The sequence below is a fragment of the Papilio polytes genome, unplaced genomic scaffold (assembly GCF_000836215.1).
Source record: "Papilio polytes unplaced genomic scaffold, Ppol_1.0 DF821845.1, whole genome shotgun sequence".
Taxonomy (NCBI): domain Eukaryota; kingdom Metazoa; phylum Arthropoda; class Insecta; order Lepidoptera; family Papilionidae; genus Papilio; species Papilio polytes.
The window spans coordinates 3,207,770-3,220,524 of NW_013527359.1; the positions used below are offsets into that span (position 1 = coordinate 3,207,770).

Below are 12,755 nucleotides of genomic sequence, written 5' to 3' on the forward strand. Positions count from 1 at the left end.
CAGCTGCCCTTAACCTTGTAGTATCCGTTGTACTCCTTGCACACGTCATCGCCCACCGCACCACTTGGCACTACCCCTGCAGCGGCTGAAATTTAAAATCAACATTATTATCATTTTTAATTTCAGTTAAGGACATAACATTAAAACATAAGTAGGTACTTACAGGCCAACGCCAAAAAAGCGGCAAAACAAATGAAGGAACGCATTTTTAGTGATTGTTTTCAAAGGAAATGCAAATTGAAAGTGTCGATGTATTGTAGTTGTAACCTTTTTATACAAATAGTACAAATGCGATGAATTACATTTTAAATTCCTAGACAATAATTACTGAACTGGTTATTAATGCTCCTTACTTCATTAGTGGGTTAATTCGCAAACGACATTAAGAAATAAAATTATGCAATTCCAATACTGTGAAATTATAAAGAAAAGAAAATGTTTTGTATTGAAAAAACTTGAGACTAAATAAACAAGAAACATAGTAAGAGTATGCTTTAACTATCTTCTTAAGGGAAACTATCGTAAAATAGTGAATATAACCATCCTTATATGCACCATAAACAAATAGATTGCATAAAAATAAGTACTCACTATAATCTAAATTGATTTAAGTTTGTCTTGGTACCATTTTTATCATATGTGATATATTAATTTAATCCAAAAAAATGTACATGTGGTTAACTGTTTGAGTGTTTGTGTCCTTGTACCAAATATATATTTACATACATGCAAGTACAGGACTACTAATTTGACAGTGGTAGAGCTAGCTTTAACATCTTCGCACGAATGTGTCGGCTCGCCCGGTGCAATATCACGACCACACAGAAGACAGGCGTGAAGTGGGAGCAATTCCGCGTTTCGTCTGATAAGTGTGGTGCCAATTTTAGTCCCTTTCCCGTCCCACCTTTTTCTTTAAAAGAAGGATGGATGTGAAAGTGGAATTGACGGTGGAGGAGACGCATAGGATGAGGAAATATCCTCTTGACGTGCTTCTCCTCTTTCGTCGATTTAGGGTAGGCAACGCATCTACAATTGCTGATGTCTATGGGCAGCGGCCGCTTCGCCATTTTGGCGGATTTAGGTGTCCGATTGCTCGTTTGCCACCTTTTTGTATAAAAAAAAACTAAGTCATTTTACGAGTTCTTATAAAATTTGCAGAAATGGAAAGCTTGGTCTATGCAAATCTTTTTAAAACCTTACGTAAGAAACATCAATCCTCTTTAGTTTAAATCCTTAGGAAAAGATATGTAAAGTGCACGGGGTGGTCGATATATTTTTTTGTGTCTAGAAATATAAAATTGAATTCCTATTTTACACGATATTATGCGTGAACGGTTGACCCAATTTACAAATTCTTTTGTACTGTTTATTGCCAGGCGAAGACTATTATCAAATGAAAAACCATAGAATATGCGGAACAATTGAATTTAACATTACTAGATAAGATAAGACGTCTGTTAGCTCTTACTTACGTTTTGTAACTTGAGAAAAAAGTGGTTACAAAAATTAATTACATTTTCAATATTACGATTGATGTACGGTACAATTGAAGATAAAATAAATTGTTATCAACGTTATCTGATTTAAATTAACTTGGATATTAAGTTTTAACGACTTATTTTCATATAAAATATCAGACAATCTAGGCATGGACATCACTCAACAACAGCATCTCTCAACTCCAGCAATCAACAACAATTCGACAAGATGTACATCTTTGTTTGCATCGCAGCGCTGATCGCGACCGTGTCAGGTGAGTACTAACTAGTCATGATTCTAATCTGAAAGTATTATATTTCACTTAAAGCTCTGTAATGTCTTTGGTTGCTAACATTTAAACAATAATTCGGTACCAAATGAATAAATCAGAACCAAGTTGTTTTTAAAAAAAGTCTTTTAAGTATCGACGCCGTTTAAGAACATTTTGATGATAGTATACGGGCAATTTAATTTATCATTCGTGGTTGCCCGCGACTTCGTCTGCGCAGTATTAAAAAAGCTTATGAAAACAATATACCTGATGTTTTTCGGGGATGGTCCTTATGCCATATGTTACTCCAGACTTTGTGTTATATCTGTGCCAAATATCAATAAGTTATGCTGAACCATTGCAGAATTATCAAGAAGATATTTAAACAGAATTAACTTACCCCACGGGAACCGTAAATATTTCCGGGGGCAAAAATATCTTCCAGGTTATTTTCTACATCTATGCTAAATATCATCAGTTCAGTAGTTTAGGCCACAAACTGTGACAAACATCTATCCATCGATCTAAACATTAGCAATTAAAACATTAATAAGATTCCTTTCCTTAACAAGTACTTTGTTGTGTGCTTAATATTAATATCCTTATGATAAAATAAACGATATGTTCTTGTAATCAGGTAACAGCGGATACTGCTACGGCAATAAAAATGAATACGTAAAAATGTCCGGCAGCTGCGACAAATATTACGAATGTATTGTAAGTATTCATATATTATATTTTTACTAGTCGATCTATCAAGATTAGTCCCATATCACAATTATGTACCTTTTTTTCTTTTAAGGAATCAGCGGAATTCGAAAGGACCTGCCCAGATGGCATGTATTTCAATCCGGACGCGCCGTGGCCGCAATATCCTTGCGGATATCCCGGCGATGTTCAGTGCACCGACGGCGTGCCTCGTAAGTCTCTTATTAAAATAGTCTCACGCTAAACTTATTTTACTTTAAAACTTTAACAGTCTCATCAAGCGAATTGAAACGAACCTTAAACGAACTACATCTGAGAACATCACAATGAACTCAAATTTATTAGAATAGCCAAAGTTCTTTTAATCACAATATTCTGATACTAACTTTATAAACTCACAGAGGCAGCTAGATCGACGGCGGATTGCCCTCACGAGTACGGCCTCTTCGAGTCCCCGTATGCCACCAGCACGGATTGCGGCAGGTACCGCCGCTGCGTTGCCGGTGTTGCCTTCGAGGAGGAGTGCCCCATGGGCCTAGCCTTCAACGTGAACAAGGCAGCTTGTGACTGGCCATCTGATGTCGCTTCCTGTGATGCTGAAGGTATTTTGTTTTCACAACGTGTAGCCATAATACAGTAGTATTTCGACACAGAAGTTGACAAAGATAAATTAAAGAAAAAGAATTAACATCTTTTCTGAATACTAACTAATAAAGCTACTGAATTGAGTTGAATGTTATTTGTGTAAAGCATTGTCCTATTTTTTTTTCTCAGCTTTCGTCGGCTTCTCTTGCCCGCCTGGATCCGTCGATGAGAATGGATGCGACATCACTGAAAACTTCCCGTACGTACTTCACATATCTCTTACTACGTTCTTACTTTACTTCCCTTAAAAAAATATTCTACATGAAATTGAGTTATCAAATAACCTAAACTTAAACTAAAAACCAAGATATTTAATATCGGTGATTCTTTGGTCCTTCGAGCAAGATTTTCAACAACATGTTACTTACAGGCTGCCGGGCAAGTGCTACTCGTTCATCGCTTGTCACAGAGGCAACCCTCGCCTGGTGAGCTGTGACCTTGGCTTCAAGTTCGACACCTCCGTCAACCGCTGCGTCAACTCTGACCTCGTCAGAACTGACTTCCAATGCGAGCTGCGCCAAGAGAGACCACACATCTGTAACAACGATATCTGTTAAACTATAGTTTGACATTTTTCAAAGTTAATAATCATTATAATTTATTTGTTCAGATAATTACATTTTTTAAATACATTATTGGTGTGAAATGTCATATTTTTAATTTCTTATTATTACCTGTTTCTCTGTTCCCGAGATAAGTCTCTTCCAACTTCCTCCACACCAGTCACTCAGAAAATGCATCTATGCTGAATGTTTTTTTTGGATTTTCTTAGAAAATATAACTCTCGTGAGGCACAGGTTTCTTACCACGATTGTGTTGTTCGAGCTGCCGATACTTCGGCACAGTTGCTTGCGCCATGGTTACAGTAATGCGGTAGTAAGAAAACGAAAACTATGCTTTTAATTTATTTTCATTAAATGTTATATAAATAAAACATAAGTGAAATTGAGGCTTTTCATTTATTTTTAATGTAAAATTTAAATTTGATATATACTAGTATATCTACACTACATACGCTAGAGCATAATTATGATGGATGATATTTTCAGCATTTTTAGAGAAAATAATACATCGCATTTCTTAATGTAATACGTATTGTTTTAATTAATAAGTTATTATTTTTATTTACTTTTTAGACATCTTTGATAAATTAAATTGAATTATTTTTGTTTGAAATTTACAAGAGATTGTTACCCTCAACTATTTTAAATCGTTGTTTTTACATGAAAAACAAACGTTTTTTAGGGTTTTTGGATTTGTATTTTTGAAAAAACTTGGAGGATAAGGATCGTGTAAAAAAATTATTACAGTTTTTCAGGGTTGAAAGAAAAATAAATGACGTTAAGAAAAAATTCAGTTCATGTCTTTTATTTTGTTCTCACTTAGTTATTCCAAAAAAAGGAATAATAGTGCGAATGTCCAATCATTAAGTTTATTCGAGAAATAGTATTGTAAACACATTATTTTAGACGCATTGGCAATTAATGTTCGTCTATAATCTGATTTTTACGACACAAAAATAAGTAGTTTAAACTATAGCAAATCGGGCAACATAATTTGAACTCAAACACTAGCTATTGAGGTTCTCTACCTCCAAAAAGTTTGAAATCCGTCCGTTAAGAATCACTCTGTATATACGAGTACAGTGTAATTCGTCGTATTTCCACTAAGCGCCGATAGAAGGGATCATTTGTGATAATTTTGTCCTCATGTGCATTACGAGTATGTCGAAAATGAATTTTAGTTGTGATGATATTTACATATGTCAAAATTAGTCAAAAGTGCAACTTTAAAAATTTATTTAAAAGTAAACTATCATTATAACATCATTTTCTCCTTAGATTTAATAAAAACTAATAAACATTGATTATTTAACAGTATAAAAACATCAATTAATTATCGAACCAAATGCGAGCTAAGGAAGCATTTCTCTTCAATATTTATCGACTTCATTTTCCACTGAAATGCCTTAAAAAATGCTGTGGAACTTAACTGGCAGATTATTTTCAAAACCTGACCGTTTTCTTAGCTCTTAGATTTGTTCTAAAGGCACTTAAAAGAACGCACGATTTCAAAGGAATCATGCGGATAATGGTATTCGTAATATACTTACTATTCGGTTTTAAAACTTCCGTAAAAGAAAGTAAAACCAATAACAAATGTAAATATATCCAAAAATACAATTTATCTATCAATATCAACCAGAAAAAAGTAAATAAATAAATTAAAAAAAAAATGAACAAAGAAAGGTAAAGAAAGTATTTAATGTATTTAATGGTAAATCTTGTATTAGTTGTATATAACGGTAGTACTAAAGAATTATAGAAATACTAGCTGTTGCCCGCGACTTCGTCCGCGTGGTATTAGAAAACATACGAACTATATAAATAACAAAATACTACGTATCCCTCGGGAACCGGACATTTCTCGGTTCAGACGCTTAGGCTACAAACGCTAACAAACATCTATCCATTCATCGTAACTTTCGCATTTATAATATACTAGCTATTCCCAAGCGACTTCATCCGCATGAAATTGTGAAACTTTTATTTAATTGTTTACATTTGTCAAATTATGAACAGCAAATGTCAAAATGACATGACATGACAAACCTTGACGGTCTTGCTTCCTTGACGTTGGCAGCAACTTATGGTCTCTTTCCCACATTAAGGTTTTTATCTAAAATATTTACCCCCTAAATTTAATGGCATGAAAATATATAGCCTAAAGCATGACGTAAGTTTAAGGCTTTTTAATAAAAAAAGAATTATTCAAAGATATGCTGTGATTGCTGACATCTTAGGCAACAAAGAAGTGTGTGTTTACGCTTTATTATAATAGTATAGATAGATTTCGCCCGTGACTCCATCCGCGTGGAATTGTTGTAGCCTATGTGTTCTTCCAAACTATCCTCTACATCTATGCCAAATTTCATCGAGATCCCTTCAGCCGTTTAGGCTACAAACTTTAACAAACATCAACAACAACTCTAACAAACATATGATATGATAAATTATATATGATAGAAGAAGGTTTTTTATAGCAACTTGATAATGTGTGCTTACATTATACACATTAATGATAATATTATCCTAGGTAACAGGGTTTCTGAGGTGCTATAAGGTCCCCCTCAAGGGTTCAAAAAAAAAACATATCTTCAATTTTAGATTATATTTTGGTGAGACATCGTAGATAATTTTAAAATGAATTTCGAAAGGTCGCCGCCTCATTTGACTTTTTAACCTGCTAGTCGTTATATAACTTGAAACAACTGTGGTTAAATTAATTAAGTACATTACCGAAATTGTAATTGTCGTACAGTACAATTAAAGGTAAAAAAATGTTATCAACGTTATCTGATTTAAATTAACTTGTAAATGATTTTTTAACGACTTACTTTCATATAAAATATCAGACAATCTAGGCATGGACATCACTCAACAACTGCAGCTCTCAACTCCAGCAATCAACAACAATTCGACAAGATGTACATCTTTGTTTGCATCGCAGCGTTGATCGCGACCGTGTCAGGTGAGTACTAACTTGTCTTGATTCTAATCTGAAAGTATCTAAGTAAAATTTCACTTAAAGCTCATTAAATGTTCTTCGGTTGCTAATACTTAAACAATAATTCGGTACCAAGTGATAACTCTGAACCGAGTTGTTTAAAAATTCTTTTACCACAACATCTAAACGCTTTTATAATGTTAGTAAGATATACCCCTACAACATATACTTTATTATATTTCTTCTCTTAACAGTAACCTCCTTATAATAAAATAAATGATATGTTCTTGTAATCAGGTAACAGCGGCTACTGCTATGGCGATAGAAATGAATACGTAAAAATGTCCGGCAGCTGCGACAAATATTACGAATGTATTGTAAGTATTCATTAATATCCTTTTTACTTGTGGAATGGCGTAAACTATCATGATTAGTCCAATATCATAATTATGTGTCTTTTTCTTTTTTAAGGAATCAGCAGAATTCGAAAGGACCTGCCCAGATGGCATGTATTTCAATCCGGACGCGCCGTGGCCGCAATATCCTTGCGGATATCCCGGCGATGTCCAGTGCACCGACGGCGTGCCTCGTAAGTCTCTTTCTTATTAAAATAGTCCCACACTAATTTTATTTTACAGTACAACTTTTACAGTCTTATCAAGCGCATTGAAGCGAAGCTCAACTAGACTACATCAGAGAACATCAAAATGAACCCAAATTTATTAGAATAGCCAAAGTTCTTTTAATCACATTAATTTGATACTAACTTTATAAACTCACAGAGGCACCTAGATCGACGGCGGATTGCCCTCACGAGTACGGCCTCTTCGAGTCCCCGTATGCCACCAGCACCGACTGCGGCAAGTACCGCCGCTGCGTTGCCGGCGTTGCCTTCGAGGAGGAGTGCCCCATGGGCCTAGCCTTCAACGTGAACAAGGCAGCTTGTGACTGGCCATCCGATGTCGCTTCCTGTGATGCTGAAGGTATTTTGTTTTCACAACGTGTAGCCATAGTACAGTAGTATTTCGACACAGAAGTTGACAAAGATAAATTCTTACAACAAATTTACGTACAGAAAAACATTTGATATTTAATCTAAATACTAACTGATAAAGCTACTGAATTGAGTTGAATGTTTTTATTTAAAGCATTGTCTTATTTCTTTTTTTTTTCTCAGCTTTCGTCGGCTTCTCTTGCCCGCCCGGATCCGTCGATGAGAACGGATGCGACATCACTGAAAACTTCCCGTAAGTACTTAACATACTCCTTACAACATTTTACCTTATCTTCTCTAAAAAAACTTACTCACTATTTTATTTTAACTCTCACGGGTACCAATAAGTGTTTTGTACCGACGTAAATTTTATCATTTTCACTCCAAGAAAAAGACGAATCGAATGACCCCTCATATCGGGGATTTTTTTAGTCCTTCGAGCAAGATTTTCAACAACATGTTACTTACAGGCTGCCGGGCAAGTGCTACTCGTTCATCGCTTGTCACAGAGGCAACCCTCGCCTGGTGAGCTGTGACCTTGGCTTCAAGTTCGACACCTCCGTCAACCGCTGCGTCAACTCTGATCTCGTCAGAACCGACTTCCAATGCGAGCTACGTCGTGCCGTACCACACACCTGTAATAACAATTATTAGAAATTTTCCAAAGTTAATAATTATAATTATTATTTATTTATTCAGATAATTGCATTTCACAAATATATTATTAGTATTAAATATCATGTTTTTATTTCTTATTATTATCTGTTTCTCCATTACTGCCATAAGCCTCTTCCAACTTCCTTCATTCCTCTCTTACTGCTACCGTTTTGGTCCAAGTTGTCCGACAAGTGCCTTAATTTCGTCTACCCACCTTTTAATTGGTCTTCCACGCTACCTTTTGCCACTTTTAGAATACCAGAAGTTGATTACTTTACTCTATTTGCCGGAGCCGCATATAGTGTGTCCTGTCCATCTACATTAAAATTGTATAATCGTATTAATATTTGATAATCATGTACTTCGATTTGTTAGGCTGTAATCGATCTAGTTTCTGTAGCTTCCCTCTGGTGAGGTCTACTGTTTTAGCGTTTTAATTCAAGAAAATTAATCCCATTACGAGTTCTTTTTCTATAGCAATAAGGCTCAGCACTTTTCGCCTTGTCTTCTTTCCTATTTGAATGTTGAAGTCTCTTTTATGTCGATAAAAACCAAAAAATTAATAACAATTTTTTTGAGAAGGTAATGAATTACACATAAACATATTTACTAATATTATAAATGTGAAACTTTAGCTGGATGGATGTTTGTTATAGTTTGTGGCCTAAACGAAATTTGGCATTATAGGCACTGCAAACGAAAATTGGCAGACTATCCTCTACATCTAAATGTAGAGGATAGTCTGGAAGAACATATAGGCTATTCAGTTTTGTTTTTCTTTCAATCCCACTCGAACGGAGTGGCGGGCGAAAGCTAGTTAACTATAATAAGCTTAAGATGTTTATAATTTTAGTTTGTTGTTTATCACTCACGCCTTACCTCCACTTCACATTCAATTGCTCGTATAATACTAGTATGGACTATCTATCTGTATCAGTTCCATTATGGTTTCTGGTTACTACTGATATTACCCGAGTGATTTAAAAATGAAATAAATGTAATCACAAATATACAATATCTTTTTAATCGACTTCCCAAAATAATGAGGTTATTAATGCTTGTTGATGATGATTCTTAGTTCGAAAGGCTCCCATATTTTTAGTTAAAAACTCGCACGTAGTTTCGACTTTACATTCATGACGGGTGATAAAACAACATCAAAATGATGTCTAAGAAATATTTAATATATTCTTAATTAAATCCCGCGATGGCATTTCTCTATTTTTAAAGATAGTCGCACAATCACCCATATTTTCTTTAGAAGCATCGTTTAAAATACTCCACTTGTACGTGTGAATTCTTATCCAAATAAATGTATCAAGAGAATTTAATGCAATGAAATTAAGACTTACATCAAACTAGTTAGTAATGTATAAATAATTGTAGCTTTTTAAATTTGCTAAATAAATGTTCGCAAAAAAAAGTTTGACTTTTATTATTCGCTCACAATAACTATTTCGTTAGAGACATTAACTAGAATGCAATTACTCTTATTCGTAATACTAGTTCAAATATATTTATTTTTAGGTTAGAATAAGTAACCTTTTTTTCATATTACAATGCGGCAAAAAACAAGTAGCCACTTGAATTTGCCAAAATGGTGAAGCGACTGCTGCCCATAGACATTCGCAAGCAGACGCGTTGCCTAGTCTTAATTGACGGAGGATGAGACACACATAACGAGGACAATTCCCCTTCCTATACGTCTCCTCGACCATCACATCCATTTGCTCTATCCATCCTTTCCTTATAAGAAAAGTGTAGAAAAGGAAAGGGAAAATAATCTATATTATAATTGCATTCCACGATATACTCTGATCAATAGTTTAGAAGATATCAAAAGACTGACAAAGCAACTATAGCTAATCGAAAAATGTATGAAACTGAAAATAATTTTGCGATAAGTCTTTTATTTGCCCCCTTATTCTTTAAAAAAATGGCTGTCTGATGGATGTTGATGAGTGATGATGATGATGATGATGATGATGATGATGATGATGATGATGATGATGATGATAATGATGATGATGATACTGATAATGAGGGATGTCTTTTAAGCACAGGGTAAGTGTACATTCTAAATTCGAAAAGATACTTTAGTATAGTGCGGGGATCGTACTCAGGACTTACAAGACCACTTAACCACTGACCTAATGGCGCTCCTATAAAATAACATGCCAATTTACCATTAAGTACTTACTGCGGTCCAACGTCATAATGAGGAATGCTGTTACTTGATGAACTCATTAAAATATTCTTTTGCGGTTTAAAATATAATTTAGAATCATATATGAGCTACTAGCTTTTACCCGTGACTCTGTCCGCGTGGCATTAAAAAAAACCAAAACCCAGTAGCCTATAAGTTCCTTCAGATTATTCCCTACATGTATGCCAAATTTCATTAAGATCTGTTCAGCAGTTTAGGCTACAAACTCTAACAAACATCCATACGTCCATCCATCCATCCATCAAAACTTAGTATGATGTACTTACCGGAAATAATTGGGCTCAAAATGAACCTATAACTTCTAAATGTATTTTTTATCATATTTAATACAAACTGTTGCTTACGACTTCGTCCCTGTGTAATTAAAAATAATAGTACAAGGTTACACACTGATAACGTAGCTTTTTAATCGTGAAAGTATTTTTGAATCGACCCAGTGATTTTGAGTTATTCCAATCCAATACATACAGTAATCCAAAAATACACATCTTTGATCTTTATAATATTAGTTTAGATTATATATAAAAGTTTTATTCCATAAAGCGTGACGTATAAGTGTAGGGCTTTTTATTACAAAAATACTATTCAAAAATATGCTGTAATTACTAACGTCTTAGGCAACAAAGAAGTGTGTGTTTACGCTTTATTGTAATATTATAAATATAGATATTATGACAAAGCATTAAATTACACATGAAAGTTTTAAGAGTATTAAAGATTAAAACTGAGCACTACTTTTTCTCTAAAACTCGTCAACGGAGGCAACAATTTGACTAAAAGCTTCGAAATTGCGATTTTCGTACTAATCTTCGTATTGAGTTTTGCATTAGATTAGTATTTAGAAAGAAGTGTTATCTAACTTTAGCTTCAAAACTTATGCCTGAATCTATGGTTATACATATATCAGAAATAATGTCTTTAACCTTTACGAATTCGAAAAAAGAAAAAATAAGTTATAAGCTTACTGGTGTAGAAATGGTTGTTTAAAATATGCGCCAGTGTATCAGCTCAGCTCAGTATCTTATGGAAGTCCCGTCAAATCGGTATCGGAAATTTTAAAAAAAGTAGCCTATTTTATGCCCGTCCATGTCAGCTACCCTCCAGTGTGTCCTGTCAAAAGAGTTTCGGAGATTACCCGGAACAAACGCGGCTTGCGGACAGGCACGAATAGTTTTTAAATACGATTTTGGTTAGCAACAACGCAAATACATCATTTTCGCGAAATCTGCATTTAGTTTAGTATGACAATGTAACTGTATAGACTATATTGAGTTGTAATAGTTATATAATTGTTTTTCTATTTAATAATATTCCGTTATAAATTATCTTTAAAATAATGTAAACATTAAATAATTTTCTAACATTAAAGCGTAATTAATGATTTTTAATATCAAAGGCGATAACTGTTTATGTCTATTAAATCAAATTTGTATAAAAAGAAAGAGGTTTTCAGAAAAAAATACAGTTGAACTTGCAGTGTTCATTGCAACACTCAGGTAATCATGTCGCGAGGAAAGCTATTACTAGTGCTAGTGGTTCTAGCGGCAGTTGGTACGTAATCAATATTTTATTAATAACGTTTAATAACACCATAATTTCAGTTATATGGGAAACTATAGTATTGTTGCAAAATATGTGTATATTACAATAAAGAACGGCATAGAAAATTTAAAAACCATATCGGTGAAGATGGTTTTTTCTTGTCAAATAATTGCAAGTTAAATCCTCCTAATCATTATGTTGTTATGGCAATACTTAAGTACTATATTGAAATAGTATTTATTGTGCAATAATAATTACTTACTTTCAGGTGTATCGAAGCCACAAGAATATGGAGGTCATTCATATAAAAAGCCCAACTTACCGTTTTTTTCTCATCGTAAATCCTTGTCGCCCAGCATCACACATAGCAATCCTAGCCACAATGACTCTGAAAAAATAGAATCAGTCCAACCCATAGGTGTAATTATTATCCCACAAGAACCGTGTGTCGTAAATAACTCACCACAACCTTGTTCACCAACGACCAAACCCGTAACTCCAACAAAGGCTGCCCCTCCACTACGCCCTACGCTGCCTCCTCGGGTGACATCAACACCATCACGTCCTCTGCCAACTAAATTACCTGAGCGTACGCCGTCTTCTTGGTTGACGTGTATAACACGTCGTCCTCCATCAAGTAAATTACCACAGCCATGTGAACAGACACGATCAACAATTCCACCACAGCCTCCTACCACTAGGGCTCCACGACCGCCTCCTACCAC

General features: G+C 34.6%; 2 protein-coding genes across 2 annotated transcripts in view; both read left to right on the plus strand.

Annotated features, from left to right (window-relative positions):
* The first annotated feature begins 1,707 nt into the window (after positions 1-1,707).
* Positions 1,708-3,660, plus strand: LOC106107806 (probable endochitinase). The gene is made up of 6 exons (XM_013288810.1): positions 1,708-1,753; positions 2,388-2,467; positions 2,553-2,670; positions 2,860-3,060; positions 3,233-3,302; positions 3,474-3,660. Exons 1-6 carry the CDS (start codon positions 1,708-1,710, stop codon positions 3,658-3,660), a joined length of 702 nt encoding a protein of 233 aa, XP_013144264.1.
* Positions 3,661-11,990: 8,330 nt separating this feature from the next.
* LOC106107807 (mucin-2-like) overlaps positions 11,991-12,755 on the plus strand; it is a 4,341-nt gene continuing 3,576 nt past the window's right edge. The window contains exons 1-2 of the mRNA XM_013288811.1: positions 11,991-12,039; positions 12,299-12,667. Of these exons, the coding sequence (XP_013144265.1) occupies positions 11,991-12,039; positions 12,299-12,667 (418 nt within the window). The remainder of the gene's footprint in view (positions 12,040-12,298; positions 12,668-12,755) is intronic.

Bases quoted from the DNA above. Each gene is read 5' to 3' on its own strand.
- LOC106107806 (XM_013288810.1), top strand. From the start codon at position 1,708: ATGTACATCTTTGTTTGCATCGCAGCGCTGATCGCGACCGTGTCAG. The intron at 3,061-3,232 runs GTATTTTGTTTT...TTTTTTTCTCAG, and splicing joins CGCTTCCTGTGATGCTGAAG to CTTTCGTCGGCTTCTCTTGC. The intron at 3,303-3,473 runs GTACGTACTTCA...TGTTACTTACAG, and splicing joins GACATCACTGAAAACTTCCC to GCTGCCGGGCAAGTGCTACT.